At 39.7% G+C, this 16,962-nt stretch overlaps 1 protein-coding gene across 1 annotated transcript in view; it reads left to right on the forward strand.

The window, feature by feature from the left end:
* The window catches only part of slc9a5 (solute carrier family 9 member A5), a 222,187-nt gene that overhangs the window by 92,588 nt on the left and 112,637 nt on the right, over positions 1–16,962 (forward strand). Inside the window, exon 2 of the mRNA XM_059992703.1 lies at positions 13,199–13,501. Within this exon, the coding sequence (XP_059848686.1) occupies positions 13,199–13,501 (303 nt within the window). The remainder of the gene's footprint in view (positions 1–13,198; positions 13,502–16,962) is intronic.

Consider the following 16,962-nt stretch of genomic DNA (forward strand, 5'->3'; position numbering starts at 1 on the left):
TTATCACAGTAGAGGGCCAGATCTGAAACAATGATGACAGGGTACAGTAAGAAGATGAAAAGTGTCCATTCTGGATAGATCATAGCTTAGTATGGCAACTGCTCTGCTGAAGACCTCAAGAAGTCTTAAAGAGTTGTAAACACAGCTCAATGTATCATTAAAAACCAGCTTTCCCTCCATTTGCTCTCTTTACACTTCCTGCTCCCTCTCAAAACCAGCCAACACAGTCAAGGAACTCTCTGTCCCATCCTGATTGTTGTCTCTCCTCCTCTCCCCATTCATCAGGCAGAAAATGCATAGCCTCGTATCACTCAGCTGAAGAACTGCTTCTCTCCCATTGTTATAAAACCTCAGAGATCTTGTACAAATAAAGATAGCTTCTTGATCTCACAGTCAACCTTGTTGTGGCCCTTGCACATCATTTGTCTACCTGAACTAGACTTTTTTTGGTTGCTTTAACACTATCTTCTGTATTCTTTCTTTTTTTGTGTGCCTTCTCAGTACATTTATGTATGGGATGACCTGTCTTAGTGACATGTAAACAAAAGCTGTTCACTGGATCTTGGTGTCTCTCCCTTTCGTACGTTGGTTGGTTGTCCTTTTGGGTGCAGTTTTTCATTGTTCCTATTGTGCTTCGTGTATTTTCTGTGAATGCCCATAAGAAAATTAATCTCAGTGTTGTGTATGGTGATATATATTTACTTTAATAGTAAACTAATTTTGAACTTCATTTTGTAACAAAACCTCACAACTAAAAGGTAGTTGAAATTAACCTTTGCCATTAATTCTAAAATCGGGTGCAAAATTGCCTCATGCCACATTAACAGGATAGAGCTGGTTTCCCAGTATTTCGCAGAAGTATTTTTAGATCTCAGTATTATTTAAAGAGCAGCAAGTGATTAGTATTTAGCTTTGGTTCCTCAGTGAAGATACCAGTGCGTTTGGATATTGGAGAAGTGTCTTGTGGTCAGCACGAGTTCCAGTTATTGCATAGTTCCACAGTACTGTAGCGAGGCTTCTGCTGAGAGTGCATGATGTTGGCTACTGTTCAGGAGAACCTATATAGTACCTCTTACAGTGTCTCCATCATGAAGTTATGTATTTCATGATTGTGAAATGGCATTTCGTATCTGAAACAAGTTTGCCTACAGGACTGAATGTTATTTTATTAAGTTTCTGTCAGGTTTTGGAGCAAACCACAGAAAGGAGATAGCCCTTACCAAAATTATCAGTGGCCTTAGATCTTGAAGGATTAGAACTGTGACCTTGTTACATCAGTGCTGAGATAAAACACTGCCTTCCTCACAATTGATTACAACATTCTCCTGGATCGCCTTGAGAACTGGGTTGGCCTCTGGTAATCTCTTTATTAGTTTCATTCATATTGTCTTGGAGAGAAACTTTTTTTTTGTCTGTGTTAGAGACCATTTTTCTAAGAGATATGATGTACCTTTTGGTGTTGCTCAGGGAAGCTGTCTTGGTCCCCTACTCTTTTTCTTACACATGCTCCTCGTAGGAGACATCATGAAAGAGCATAAACTTGATTTCTGCAGTTGTGCAGAGGACACACAATAGTATATCTTGATTCAGCCTGATGATAATGATAGCATCCCATCTTCTCTGACCTTGTATGGCTGCAGTAAACAAGTGGATGTGTAATACTTTCCTAAAACTAAATGAAGATGAAACTGAAATACTTCTGGTTTGTCCCAAAGCCAAAAGAGATAAACTTCTTGATAAATTTGGGAACTTGGCTCCCCTTGTAAAATCAGAAGTAACAAGCCTGGGTGTTATCTTTGATTCACAAAGATCCCACAAAAAGTGAGTAAATCAGCATTTCTACACTTTAAAAATATTGCAAAGATTCATTCTTTTCTGTCACGTAATGATGCTGAAAAGCTAATTCACACTTTATATTGAATAGACCAGATTACTGCAATGCACTTTTCACTGGCCTTTAATGCAATCTACTGACAAAGTTCAACTCATTCAAACTATCCCTGCTGGACTTCTAACTAAAACTCATCACTCCAGTTCTAGCTACTCTGCATTGCCTTCCTGGACCTTTGGGAATTGATTTTAAAGTTCTTAATGGCCTGGCACCGGAGTACATCATAGAATCATTTTCTTTAAAAGTCCTGCTCAAGCTCTCGGGTCGTCTTCTGCCGGTCTCTTGAATTTAAACTATCTCCCTCAAAGATAGTTTAGGTCAGGTCAGCCTTTTTGAGCTACACTCCTAAACTGTGGAATTCAATTCCGAGAACTATAAGGGATGCATGCAGGCCCAGTTGACACTTCCAAATGCCAGCTCAAAACCCTTTTATTTAACATTGTTTTTAACCAGCATTGTCTTTTATTTTCATTTTTCATGCTTGTACTTTTATCCCATTGTAAAGCACTAAACTACATCCGTATGAAAAGTGATCTGTTCATTCTTATGAAAGATGTGAATGTGGAAATGTTTCATATTTGAAAATACAGTTTGTATTGTGTTATACCAATATTGTATGTTCTCTGTTGTAGAAGTTGAGTTGGTCATAGCTGTTGGTTCAGCAATTGTTTGGGTTCTTGAAACATGAAAAGGCTGATTATTAAAGGTAAAGGTCTTTAAGTGTTTAAGTTAATTATGTAGAGAGAGAGAGAGAGAGAGAGAGAAAATGGGCTGTAATTGAGAACATAGCAAATTCCACTTGTTTCTGTCCTGCATTCTACATGTCACTGTTGTTAGGAGTCATTTAATAACTCACTTAGCATGGTGTGTAGGATGTATTTCAGTTCCAATCTCAGAGCACTTAATATCCCCTGTGACAGTGTGTTTCTAGCGTTCAAGATGTACAAATCAACTCAATGAGAGTGAAGTATTTAGAGGTATCTTTAATCTACCCGATATAAAATTAAAAGGTTCTGATGCAAGGGTTATTTTTCATCTTGGGCAAATTTTACAGTCTTTTGAAATCAACGGGGAACACGATCAGGCACTATAACCAACAATCCTGGGCCCATGGGTTTCCTGTCCTGCATCTTGGGTTAGAATTATCTTTAGAGGGTGTGGTTTGATCAGTGAGCAGCTTTTGAGACTAAGAAGAACCCTGGTGTAGTCTGCTACCCACACTTGAGCATGCAGCCTGGGGTAATGTATCAAGGAGACAATAAGGCCCAACAATATTATTGAATGTTGCTAATTCCTTTATTAAAAGAAAAAAGCCCTATATTCTGACTGTTGGGATAATAGATCTGTTGCTATTTTCTAGAGGAGCTCGGTTGTCTTGATGCCCTAGCTAACATCCATCTTTCATCCAATTCCATAAGAAAAACTACCTTGTGGTTTAACCGGAGCAGGGGAGCTGTTTAATTCTTGACAATTAAGGCTCTATACTAGAAGATTATTTATTCATTTTAGTTATTTAAAAGCAGGATCTTCCAGCCCAACAAGCCAGACCACCCAGTGACCCACCAATTTAACAGTAGCTTTAACATAGGACAATTTGCAATGACTAATTTACCTACTAATTGGTATACCTTTGGACTGAGGAAAGAAAATGGAGCACCTAGAGGAAACCCGTGCGGTCACAGGGAGAACATACAAACTTCTTACAGATGGCACTGGAATTGAACTCTGATGCCCGAGCTGTAATAATGTCACTTAGCCATACTTGGGGAAAGAGAAAGATCTTCATTCCTCAGTTGCTTCGAAAACATTTTGTTCCACAGTAGATTGAATGATAAAATTTGCGTACTAAATCTCCTAATTTTATGCTTATATCCTTTTCAGAGTGATTTGTGCACCTGCATTCACGTGTAGGATGAAGTCAAATTACTGTTCACTTTACCCAGTTAAGGGATGCAAGAAAGGAATAACTTGTTAATGAGAAATCATTAACATAAGATACAGGAGCAGAATTTGGCCACTTGGCCCATCAATTCTGCTCCACCATTTCACCAATCAAGAATCTGTCAAACTCTGCCTTAAATGTACATAAAGACTTGGCTTCTAGCTGCCTGTGACAACGAATTCCACAGGTTCACCACTCTCTGGCTAAAGAAATTACTCCTTGTCTCAGTTTTAAAATGACACACCTCTATTCTGAGGCTGTGTCCTCTGGTTTTGGTCTCTCCCACCATAAGAAACATCCTCTCCACATCCACTCTATCAAGGCCACTCACCGTTCAATGGATTTCAATGAGGTCATCCCTCATTCTTCTGAATACTAGTGAATACAGGCCTAGAGCCATCAAATGCTCTTCATATGACAAGCTATTCAACCCTGGAATCATTTTTGTGAACCTCCTTTGAACCCTCTCCAGTTTCAGCACATCCTTTCTAAGATAAGGAGCCCAAAACTGCTCACAATACTCCAAGTGAGGCCCCACCAGTGTTTTATGAATCCTCAACGTTGGAGCCTTACTTTTATATTTGAGTCCGCTTGAGATGAATGTTAACATTGCATTTGCCTTCCTTGCCAGACTCAGCCTGCAAATTAACCTTTAGGGAATCCTGCACAAGGACTTCCAAGTCCCTTTGCACCTCAGTTTTTTTGTATTTTCTCTCCATTTAGAAAATAGTCAACCCTTTCATTTCTTCTACCAAAGTGTATGTCCATAGACTTCCCAACATTGTATTCCATCTGCCATTTCTTTTCCTATTCTCCTAATCTAAGTTCTTCTGTAGCCACTCTACTTCCTCTAAACTACCTGCCCCTCCACCTCATCTGCAAACTTTGCAACAATGGATGTAACCTTGTTTTAACTGAATAATCAAATAGGAAAAAGGATAAATTGTCGCAGAGCAGTAACTAAGAGTTCTCCACTGTAGAGAATTCCACAGAATTGTAGGTCTGTTAATTGTTTACTTTCCCCTGTTTAAGAATGTACCGAGAGATTTCAAAACCTATTAAAGGATCCAGACACTGCTGGGTGTGCAATTCAGGCCAAATTTCCTGCAGGTAAAAGTAAATAGTTCAGTGTCATGATGAGCCATTTTGGAAACACTGCACCCTCCCAATCTTGCTGCCTTTAGAAGGATTTAATTTCTTACAATGACACCTGAGTTTAAAAAGTGATGGGTTTCTAAATGCATTATCTACACTCTTAATACAGAAGCTGAAACAGTGCTGATATGCCATTTGACCTTGCGCTACCTGAGTTTGTCTTCACCTAACATCCTTAAATGCTTTTGTTTTGTCTACTCTGTTGTAAGGCAACTTAGAACAAGGACTCTGGCTGGTCTTTTCAAAACTTCAGTAACATTTATTAGTAGCTTTCTTTTTAGTGACAGGATTAGGACACCATTAGTATTGTCAGCATTCATTGACCATCCCTGTGTGCTCTTGACCAGGTAGTGGGAAGCTTTTTCCTCCTTGCTGACCATCAATATGAGTGCACCTCAAGGATGTGTGCTTAGCTCACTATTCTACTTTCTCTATACGCATGACTCTTGTGGCTTCAAACTGTAAATCTGCAGACGGTGCAACAATTGTTGGCAGAGTTTCAAGTGCCTACGAGGAGGCGTACGGGAGCAAGATAGATCAGCTGGTTGAGTGGTGTCACAACAAAAACCTTGCACTCAACGTCAGTAAGACCAAGGAATTGATTGTGGATGTAGGAAGGAAAAGTCGAAGGAATGCACAACTGTCCTTATCAAGGGATCAGCAGTGGAAAGGATCAACAGTTTCAAGTTCCTGGGTATCAACATCTTTGAAGATCTGTCCTGTGTCCAACATATTAATGCAATTATGTTGAAGGCACAGTGGGGGCTGTACTTCATTAAGAGTTTGAGGAGGTATGGCACCAAACACTTGCAAATTTCTACAGCTGTATCGTGGAAAGCAATCTTACTGGTTGCATCACTGTCTGGGCTGGAGGGGACATTGCACAGGATCAGATAAAGCTGCAAAACATTTAAATTCAGCTAGCTCCATCATGGGCACTAGCCTTCCCAGTCTCGAGAACACCTTCAAAAGGTGATGACTCAAGAAGGTGGCATTCATCATTTCGGAGTCTCATCACCCAGGACTTGCCTCCTTCTCTTTGCTGCTATCAAGGAGAAGGGAGGTATAAGAACCCGAAGGTACACACTCAACATTTCAGCAACTACAGCTTCCCTGCCATTGGATTTCTGAATGGATATTGAACCCATGAACACCACCATTTTCCCCCCAAAAGATATAGGATCAGAATTAGGCCATTTGACCCATTGAGTCTGCTCCACCATTTCATCATGGCTGATCCAATTTTCCTTCTAATCAGCCCCAATCTCTTGTCTTCTCCCCATATCCCTTCATGCCCTGACCAATCAAAACTGATCAACCTCTGCCTTAAATGTAGATCTAGATCTTAAAAGATCTAGCCTCTGCAGCTGCCTGTAGCAAAGAATTCCACAGATTTACCACTCCTTTTCACATTACCTATTTGATTTAATTTTGAAGTACAGTGGATCTTGTCTAACTAGGACACATTAAAACCAGAACATTTTGGTCCAGATAGGCCGTTGCCCCAATTAGCCAAAGTTTCATGGAAATGGTTTAAAGGATAAAAAGATAAACTACTGTTATCTGAGTGACAATATATGTATTTAAATGAAATACAGAACAGATCAGAACACTACCAATATGTGTACAGTACTAAAAAAACTGTATTAGTTGCTAATATGAGGATATTCAGTTGCTGTGTTCTTTTGATTGAGTGTAAATGAATAAAATCAGAGGAGACAACTAGTGGACTGCCTTCAAACAATATTGTAGACATTTGCATCCTACAAATCTTCACTTTCGTTGTAACATTCAAGTTAACTGTCTTGTAATTCCTAATTTTGAAGTCATGAGATCATTTCATTTTCACTCTTGGCTGTCTTGGCACTCTAAGCCTGAATGCTTGAAACCACGCTGAGTGAAGCAGTTCAGAGTTCTTTTCGCTTACTGTTTATTTCTCACCAGCTATTGGTGACAAAGATCACTGCTTTTTGAACGCAAGCATGGTGTAGTGTCCAATGGCCATGCAAGTGTGCACAACTGACTCTAGTTAGAAACTCTTTGGCAACAGTCTCCTGCCCTAACTAAGCTGGATAGTGTCCCAAACAAAGCAGGGAATCCCAGATAGCTTTTGTTCTTTTTGTCCCATGTAAATGGCTGGCCTAATTATCCAACAGCCAATTAACTGGAATCCACTGTATATACATACTGTAATTTATAGTGTATTGTTATGTATTGCAATGTACTGCTGCCAAAAAACAACTGATTTCACCACATATTCCACCTGATTCTGACTAATTCCATTTGCAGTGTAAAAGGTACGTCCAACAATAGCGAATTGGATAGGGAGTTCCAGGATTGTCCCAAATAATTTAAGGTGGTTCGGCATTGCAACCGTTGAAAACCATTGCAGCTCATTGAAAAGAGCTGATTCCTTCTAATTTCGGTGACCTGAGTTTCATCCTCATCTCTAAATCAAGTTTTCACATTCTCCCTGTGACCAAGTTGCTTATTTCCTCCCACACCCAAAGTTGGTAAGTGTGGTAAACTATGTACACCTGTCTGGACACACCCCTCTGCTGACTGCTCCTGTGGCTCCTCCCACAGACCCCCGTATAAAGGCGATTGGGGCACTGCTGCTCCCTCAGTCTCCGCGATATTGTGCTGCCTTTTTGCTGCTAATGAAAGCCTATCATTCACTTCCCGTCTCTGAGAGTTATTGATGGTGCATCAGTAAGTCATTTAGACATTGCAAAATTGCCCTTCGTGTATAGGTGAGTGATAGAATCTAAGGGAAATAGATGGGAATGTGTGGAGAGTAAAATAGAATTATATAAATAGATGCCTGGTGTCCAGCATGAATTTGATGAGTTAAAGGACCTGTTCTCTATGACTGTAATTATGACACAGAGATGATGAAACAGCATAAAAGTACATCCTAATCGGGGTGATATAACTTGGAAACAAGCTTGGGGATAGAAATGTTTCCATCACAACTGCCTCCCATTTCCTTTGAGATTATAGAGGTCTAAAATCAGTGAGATGCTTTCAAAGAATTCATGGTGAGTTGCAACATTGCACCTTGTGATCATACACACTGACACCAGGATATGATACTGTGAAGAGGATGAAAGTTTAGGGGTTGGAAAAGTTGTCAATGAACTAGGATGGTGGTTAGTTTTCTTTTCTCTTAGTGGGCCAGCATCAGCAGAAAGAGATAACATCGATCAGTTATCAACACATAGTTCTATATAGAACACGCAGAGGTATTTCATCGTTCATAGAGTAAGGAGGCAAGTCACCTGCTGCAAAATAGCCAAATGCTGACTTGGCTTTGCAGCCAAAGTGTCATTATGATATTTCCTGTCAAATGTTAGATTGTTCATACTGGTGGGTGCAATGACAGAAGTAGTGATACGTGACAGCAGAAGATTATAAGGCAGTCTTTTTTTTTTTGAAGATGTTTAATCTTTGATCCTTGCTCAATGCAGACATTGCTTGCCTCTCATCAGCCTGAAGTAATGAGATTATGAACGAAAGGGAACATTGTCAAACACATCATTTCAGATTTCATAAAAGGACAAATGATTTGGAGAAGCATTTGAACATAGTTGGGCCTTGGACACTGTCCAAAAGAAATCCTCCTGTGCCGTTTTGCAGCTAACACAACTGGATTCCAACTACTATGTCTAACTGTTTTAGTTCTGGCTATAACTTCAAGCAAAAGTGAAAAGTTTTCCATTGTGCTCCATGATGCCTGCTATCCACGCTAGTTGCTCTCACCTCAGCTGGATTTCAAATCATTTACCCCTTGAAGGTTGAAATAAGTTTGGAGCCAAGTGTGCTTGACAGAATGCAAAGTAAGATTCATTTGTTTATCATGTATACATCAAAACCTATTGTGAAATGTATATGGAGTGCATAACAGGGCTTCATTCTGCAGTCTGATCTCTAATTCTCGCACATCCCCCTCCCTAAAACCCAAACCTGACCACTAATGCTCCTCTGATTTTTACTTACTCTCTTAAAAAGTAAATAACAACAGACTCTGAGCTGTGACTCAATGTAGGTTGCAGCTCAGTGCCACCTTGGGTGTTTCTAAATATCTGTGATTAGGTTATTGGAGATTAAGTGTCAGTTGATAACACTGTTAATGATTCCCAAAAGGAGTTTGAGAGAAAGCTGATAATTGATGATAAATTGTGTTTGACTTATTTCAATTAATGCTTCACTTCACATGTAACAAGCTGACTGCTGGAATGAATTGCTTCAACAAGTCAGCTTTCATCAAACTTTCCTCCATTTCCATAGAAGGTCACTCTAACCTCAAACTTTGAGGTGCGCGCTGATGACATTTCTGAATGTGCATGTATAGAGATAGTGTTGCGACCCAGCATTGATGCTATCATCAAAGCAGATCTAACTGTGGGTCTTCATTAAACAACTGGAAGACAAAGGTTCTTGCCCCAATTTGCCCCTACTTTGCAACAAAGTCCTTGACAATCAGGATCAGTGATGGGGTCCTGAATGATATGGGCCAGTCTTATTTTCAGGGCTGCCATATCTTAGCAAAGTCAGACAGTTCTGGCTAAATCCATTAATATTTACAGCACATTTTGGTAACTTGGGCAGATGAGAATGTTTGAAGACCAAGACCTTAAATCTGATGCCAAACTTGTGATCCAGCAAACAGCTGTGATCTCTATCTTCATTTACTCTTTAGAGACTTGATGAAAGACAGTGGATACGTCAATCCACACAAGTACCACTGACACCACGTCTACAAAATCCTCTTGGAAGTCAACCAATATTACCACAATTTCCCAGGTTCCCTGCACAATATCCATGCTCGTAAACACTTAAAAAAAAACATCTAGAGGAACTCAGTGGATTGAGCAGCATTGGTGGGAAGTAGGTTGGGAAGGAATTGTCAATGTTTTGCTTTGAGACCCTGCATTAGGACTGGCTGAAAGAGTGGATCTGGCAAAGGAAGACATTGAATTGGAGATCCTGAATAATCTGTAATGGTGGAGATTCAGGAAGAGACTGCAATGTCAAATCCATTTGGTACTTTGAGCTGAAGGTAGTTTGCAAATATTCCTTTTTTTCTTGTATTCTATTACTGAAAATTTCCATTATTGAGGAAGAGAATTTTACTGTGACCTTTTTGTTTAATTATCATTGACTATTCACAACGGGATGTGGCTGTTATGAAATGGCTTCAAGGTAAATTTATTATCAAATATGTCATGAGATACTACGCTGCAATTCATTTTCTTGCAGGCATTTGCAGTAGAACAAACAAATACAATAGATTCAATGAAAAGGTACAAAGACTGACAAACAACCAATGTGCAAAAGAAGACAAACTGTAAATAGAACAAAACAACTGATAATAATAAGTAAATAATACTGAGAACATAAGTTGTGAAGTTCTTGAAAGTGAGCCTATAGGGTGTATGATCAGCTCAGCAATCTGAGCTGATTGAGGTGAATGAGATTATCAGGAGCTTGATGGTCGAAGGGTAATAACTGTTCCTGAACCCGATGGTGTGGGACATAGCTGCAAGAAGAGAGCATGGCCTGGATGGTTGGGCCCATGATGAATGCTGCTTTCTTCTGATAGTGCTTCTTGTAGATGTACTCAATGGTGGGGAGGGACTGTATCCACTACTTTTTGTAGGCTTTTTCATTTTTGGCTATTGGTGCTTCCATACCAGGCTGTGATGCAATCAGTTAGGATGCTCTCTATTCTGCATTGTTGTCTGCTGCTTCTATAGTCCGGTGTTGCAGTTGTAACATATAGGTACCTCAATCTTAAACATGCCCCTGACATATTTGTCAATATTTCTCATTGGAATAGCATTATTTGATTGCAGAAGCAGAGAAAGGATGCATTTCGAATTTGAGGTCACCATCAACAGTACAATGCTATTTCTGTTGATGGCTGGTCAACTTTTGGTGATATGATAATTCTGTAACCAAGATAATACAATATTCCACTTCATTTTAAGTCTCTTCAATTGATTTTTAAGATCGGAGCTTCCAGAACAGAATTTGCTGTTTCATAAATGACTTATCCAATGAAGTTTGACGAGGATTAGAATTAATTTCATTACAATGGCACCATTCTTGTGAAATTTAAAGTTAAAACTTAGAATTTTATTATCTATCACTCCTGTGGTGCTAACTGACTAAAGACCTGGTTATACACAAGCCAGTATTTGATATCGCTCAACCCAACCTTGGAAAATTTATTGGAGAACTGCAAGCAAGGTTCACTTGATTTAAAAAAAGACAAGTTTGATAATTATGATTTATGAATGGCCTTGCGTGTGGTAATTTTCTGCATATGTGCCTTTCACTTTTGTCCATGTTGGTATCACAGAATGTCCTGTACATTGATCATGTTGCACCATAGTGAAAAAAAGATTAATTAAAAAAGAACTACAGAACAGTGTGGTCTGATTTACTATCTCTCCTAGCCTCAAAATTCCTGAAGTACTTTACATCCAATAAGGTACTTTTTAAACTGTTATCATTTCTACAAGGTAAATGATTTGGATTTGTTGAGCTCCCACAAAGAACAATGGATTTTAAAACTTCAACCTGTGCTTGTTGAAAATTAAATATAGGCCCTATCTCTGGAAGAATTCCATTATTTCAAACATGCCACCGTCAATGGAATCTGGAGGAGGTTTGATAATACTCAAACCTGCTCAGCCATTCTGTGAATAAGTGCTGATCAATGCTCTAACTCCGCATGCCTGTTCTCTCTCTATATCGCTTCATATCTGTTAGTTAACAATGCCTTTACCAACCTCTTATTTAAAGCTAACAGTTAAAATCAATGCCATTCATGTAAATTCTCCAACTCCAGCATATGGAAGTATTTCCTAATTGATTACCTGACATTAATTATTGGGCTCCACAACAAGTTCTAGATCCCTCTCTTAAAGCTCAATGTAAATATTTTTATTTCATCAGTTATTTGTAATACCTTGAAGAAGAGTAAAATTGACCAAAGCTTATTAAACTCCATGGGATGATGCAGCCCTACTTTCTTTAATGTAATTTAGTGTCCTGGTTATGTTCTGGTTACCTGTGTTGCCCTCACTCAAGGCCAAGTTCTCCTTCTAACATTATAGTAGCTAGAACTGTTTATCACTGCAGACTTGATCTGACGAGGCTTACAGTACATAAAACTTCTAAGCCCTTGTGCCCATTTGCTCTGGAAACAAAGACCAGTGTTCTGTAATCCTTAATTATTTTCTGAGCCTGCTGATGGCATTTAATGATCTGCATGCTTGGATGGTCAGGACTCTGGATCTCCATGACTATCTTTTCACTATTTAGGAAGCACTGTTCTCTGTCTCTTCTGGGTCTAAAATGGATGAGTTCATGTTTTTCCCCCAAATTAAAATATGCTTACCTCTTGTCTATTTTTCTGTCTGTTAACATGTCTTTATGACTTGTGATAGTCCTTCCTATGCCATGCGAGACACGAGAGACTGCTGGTGCTAGAATCCGGAGCACGAAACAATCTGCTGGGTAAAGTCAGCAGGTCCAGCAGCATCTGTGGGAGGAAAGGGATGTAGTGCCAGGTCAGGGAGATCTGCTGGAGATTGAGTTGGAAGATAATGGCAGGTAGAGGCAGGCAAAAAGAAGAAAAAGGGGAAAGAAACAGAGCAAGGTGGGGATGGGAGTGTGAAGATCATAGATGGCTGCTGGGGAAGAAGCTGTTACCCAGCGTGGCAGTCCAGGTCCTGATGCTTCTGTACCTCCTTCTTGATTGTAGTGGGTCAAAGAGATTATGGGATGGGTGGTAGGGGTCCTCAATAGTGCTTTGGGCACTTTGTCTCCAACACTCTGGTAAATGCCACAAATACCAGAGAGGGAGATAAGTGATCCACTTGGTGGTTTTAAACTATCCTCTGTAGGATCTTGAGGTCCAATGCCTTGCAGCTTCTGCACCACACAACATTGCGGCCAAGCAGGACAATCTCGATGGTGCTCCTGTAGAAGGTTGTTAGAATGGGGTTGGGGAGCCTTGCATGCCTCAATCCCCTCAAAGTTGCTGTAATGCCTTGACTAGTGAGGCATTGTGGGTCCATTATGTCCTTACTTTCAAACTATGAAACTACAGTTGCTAGTTGTATGCATTGAAAATGACTCTATTTATAATTAAAAGCATCAATTTCCTGTTGATCTTCCCTGTGTGTTCTTTACAGTGTTCCATCTCTCAAGCAAGGTGACGACTGTGGTGCCAGAGAGCTGTCTGCTGATTTTACTGGGTTTGGGCCTTGGGGGCATTGTCCTTGCAGCAGCCAAGAAACCAGAGTACCAACTGGAACCAGACACATTCTTTCTCTTTCTTCTACCACCAATTGTGCTGGACTCTGGGTACTTCATGCCAAGCAGACTGTTCTTTGACAACTTTGGAGCAATTCTGATGTATGCAGTGATTGGCACCCTCTGGAATTCATTTGCCACAGGAACGGCACTTTGGGGCATAAAGTTAGCAGGTCTCATGGGTAAGGTGCATTCCTCTTGATATATTTATTGTTAGAAATCATTTCACACCATAAAAAAATTCTGTACTATTCTCAAGACAACTGTTGCAGCATGCAGAATCCAGAGGTCAGCTCTCGGGTACCTCTAGATACCTCAATTATGATCGTAACCCCACCGTCAAGTAGCAGGCCATGATCTCCCAGACCATCAGGGATCTCATGTTCTTTGATCTTCTGTCCTCAGCTTCCAGCCTCGTGGTGACCCATCGCAGCACGGTGCACTTGTATCTCTTGCCCAAAATTCACAAGCAGGACACACTGGCAGACTTGTCATTCCATTTTGCTCATGCCACATCAAATTTACTACTTCCTACCTTGACTCAATCTTTTTTTTTCGTGGGTCCTGTCCCTTGTTACCTATATCCATGATGTCCTCCACTTTGGTTTTCATATATTTAGTGTCAGCTAAATAACTCCTTTACACCTCCATTCCACATCAGGATAGTCTGAGGAACCTCTGCTTTATCCTTAAGCAGAGGTCCAACCAGTTTCTCTCCACCAGCACACTTGTTTGTTTGGCTGAACTTGTTCTTATATTGAACAATTTGTCCTTCAGCTTCACTCACTTTCTCCAGATTAAAGTTTAGCTATGAGAATTCCATGATCCCAGTCTTCATCTTTCACTTCATCATCATCCATCTTCAACCGATGATTCTCTGAAATTTCTGACACCTTCAAAGAGATTTTACCACTGGACACATTTCCCCGCTTTTTCCCTTTGAGCATTTCACCAGGACTTGTCTCCTTTGTGATTCCCTAGTCTATTCTTTCATTGCCATCAGTACCTCCCTTCTTTCAACGTTTCCATGCAACCACAGGCGACGCAACATTTGTCCTTTCACCTCTTCCTTTCCATCATCCAGGGGCCCATACAGACCCACCAGATGAAGCAGTGATTCACTTGCACATCTGCCAATCTAGTGTACTGTGTTCAGTGTTCACAATGTGGCTTCCTCTAAGTGGCGAATCCAAATCTGAGTTCAGCCCACAGGAGGAGTCCTGAGCTTCCCATTGCCTGCCACTGAAAATCTCTACTCCATTCTGGTGCCGGCCTATTGGTTTGTGGCCTTCTGCAATGTTACCATAGCCCCCAAACAAGCTTTAGGGTCAGCACCTCAACTTCTGCATGAGCATGTTGGTCTCAATTTTGAATTCCACAGCTTCAGGCAACTTGACTTCTCTGTCTGTATCAGTTATGTAGCTGTGATATCACCCCAGCTTGTAGTATTTCCTCTGGGAGTAGAGGTCATGACAAGCCTGATCTGTCAAGTACACCTCCAGCTCTTATCTTAAAAATCTTTCATTCTCTTGACTTGTTCCTGTTAGCACTCTCGAACTTCTTTCACTCTGATTCGCAGACTGAATGACCAAATTCCCATGTTCAACCTGGTTTTACCCTTTCAGAAACATCCCCCTATCCCATTCTCCCTGTGGCTGCTTTCCTCTCTTTCCTAATTCTGACAGAACATCTTTGATCCTGAAATATTATGTCTGTTGCTCCCCCCACAAAGACGGCCTGACCTGAGTATTTTTAGTATTTTCTGTTTCTAGTTTAGACTTCCATCATCTGCAATTTTTCTAATTTCTGATTGCTCAAATCCATTTAATCCTGTAGTTCAGGGACATATTGAACAAGTATATCTGGGAATGACTCAGTCAGATTGGATTAAGCCCAAACACAGAAGAGCAATCCCTATTATCAAAGGATGACTTACTATAGTTAATAATATTCTGAGAAAATCTGGACTAAAAATGGTCTGTTACATTTGGATGATAAAATGGATCCTTGAAATAGGTTAGAATGAGAATTTTATTTTTTGCCTTATGGAAATCCTGTGTCTTATTTTCTTGGGCACCAATGATCTGATGTTATTTTGCACTCCTACACTCCTGCACTCATGTTATCACATATCAGTGATGATCAAGTGATGTTAAATGATCCACTCTGTCTTGTCATTTTCTTCTCCAAAGGTTGTGTGTAAAGTAAATCTACATCTAAATGACCATGGTTTGAGTCAATCTCATCTCATAAGAGCATGAAACATCAGGAGGAGTAGGTCCCTTGGCCTCTCAAACCTGGCTGCCTTACCACTCAATATAATCATGACTGATCTGCAGATCTGCCCAGGCTTCGTCTCCTTTTCTGTGCTAGTTCCCCAAAACCCTCAATTCATCAATCGTTCAAAAAAAAAAGTCATCTGCCTACTTTTTAAATAGCCTTTTCAATAGTTTAGCCTCCACAACCCTCTAAGGTAGAGAATTCCAAATATTTGCTATCCTCTGTGAAAATAATTCCTAATGCACCTTGGTTTTAAATAACCATCCTCTGATCTTGTTAGCCTGTCCACTTGTTTGAGATTCTCCCACTAGTGGAAACAAACCATGTTCCCAGCAACCTTCTCCCTTTCTATTCAATAGCAATTAAATGCAGATACACTCTATATTGCAGGTTCATTTTCCAGTTTTCTGTCTTATTTCATGAATCCAGTAAGCAGTTCTAATATAAAATTATCAAATAGGTGTACAATATTGTAGTCCACTTAAAATGTCAAAATGTTTAAGTTAGTAGATGATGTCAGCCTTTTGTGATATTGTCTACTCACATATTTGCTAGGAATACAACGAATTTTATTTTGTCTTTGTCCAAATTGTTGCTGCTTCACGATCTTGAGCATTATGCTCCTTTCCTATGACAACGGGTGGATCATTGAATTATGTCAAAATGATTTAATATGGATGGATATTTTTGTATAACATAACCAGGGACCTCTTGCATAATTTATTTTGTCAACAGTCTGGACAGCCAGATTGTTTTTTGAAAAGACTTTCATAGAACAGTTATAAATAATCTGTTATTATTTAGCAGTTTTATCTGAAATTAGATAATTAAAGATGATTTAAAGTTATTTTCATTTTATCCTGCACACTTTAAATGATTGCAACCTCACTAACATTGCCCCCACTGATGTTAATACTCTCTCTACAGTCAAGTACTTTGAGCTTAGTCTGTTGTTTTAAAAAAAACTGTCATGGAAACTGCACCAGGTTACAGCGGTAATGAGACCCCACAGGCACAGCACTCCTTCTCTACTGTGAACCACAATTAAGCCAAAAATTGTAGACTTAATTATAAAGTATGTGTTTTTAAATTGGCTGCAGTTGTATTTTTAAATTTAATTCAGTTCAGCATTCAAGATAAAAATTCAGTAGATGTTATACTTTCTCCTAGGCTATAGAGAATTGTTTCATTACAAAGACCATGAGCAGAGAAAGTAATGTGCTGATGTTGTCTGATCTGGTTGGCAACTGTTCTTCCACCTACACCAGTCCTGGCTTGCACTCACTCTATTGATTAGATGACAACATTGCCTTGTGATACAGCAACTTCTCATGCCTTTGAGAAATAAGTGTTTTCTCATAAA

This window comes from Hypanus sabinus, chromosome 17 (genome assembly GCF_030144855.1).
Source record: "Hypanus sabinus isolate sHypSab1 chromosome 17, sHypSab1.hap1, whole genome shotgun sequence".
NCBI classification, from domain to species: domain Eukaryota; kingdom Metazoa; phylum Chordata; class Chondrichthyes; order Myliobatiformes; family Dasyatidae; genus Hypanus; species Hypanus sabinus.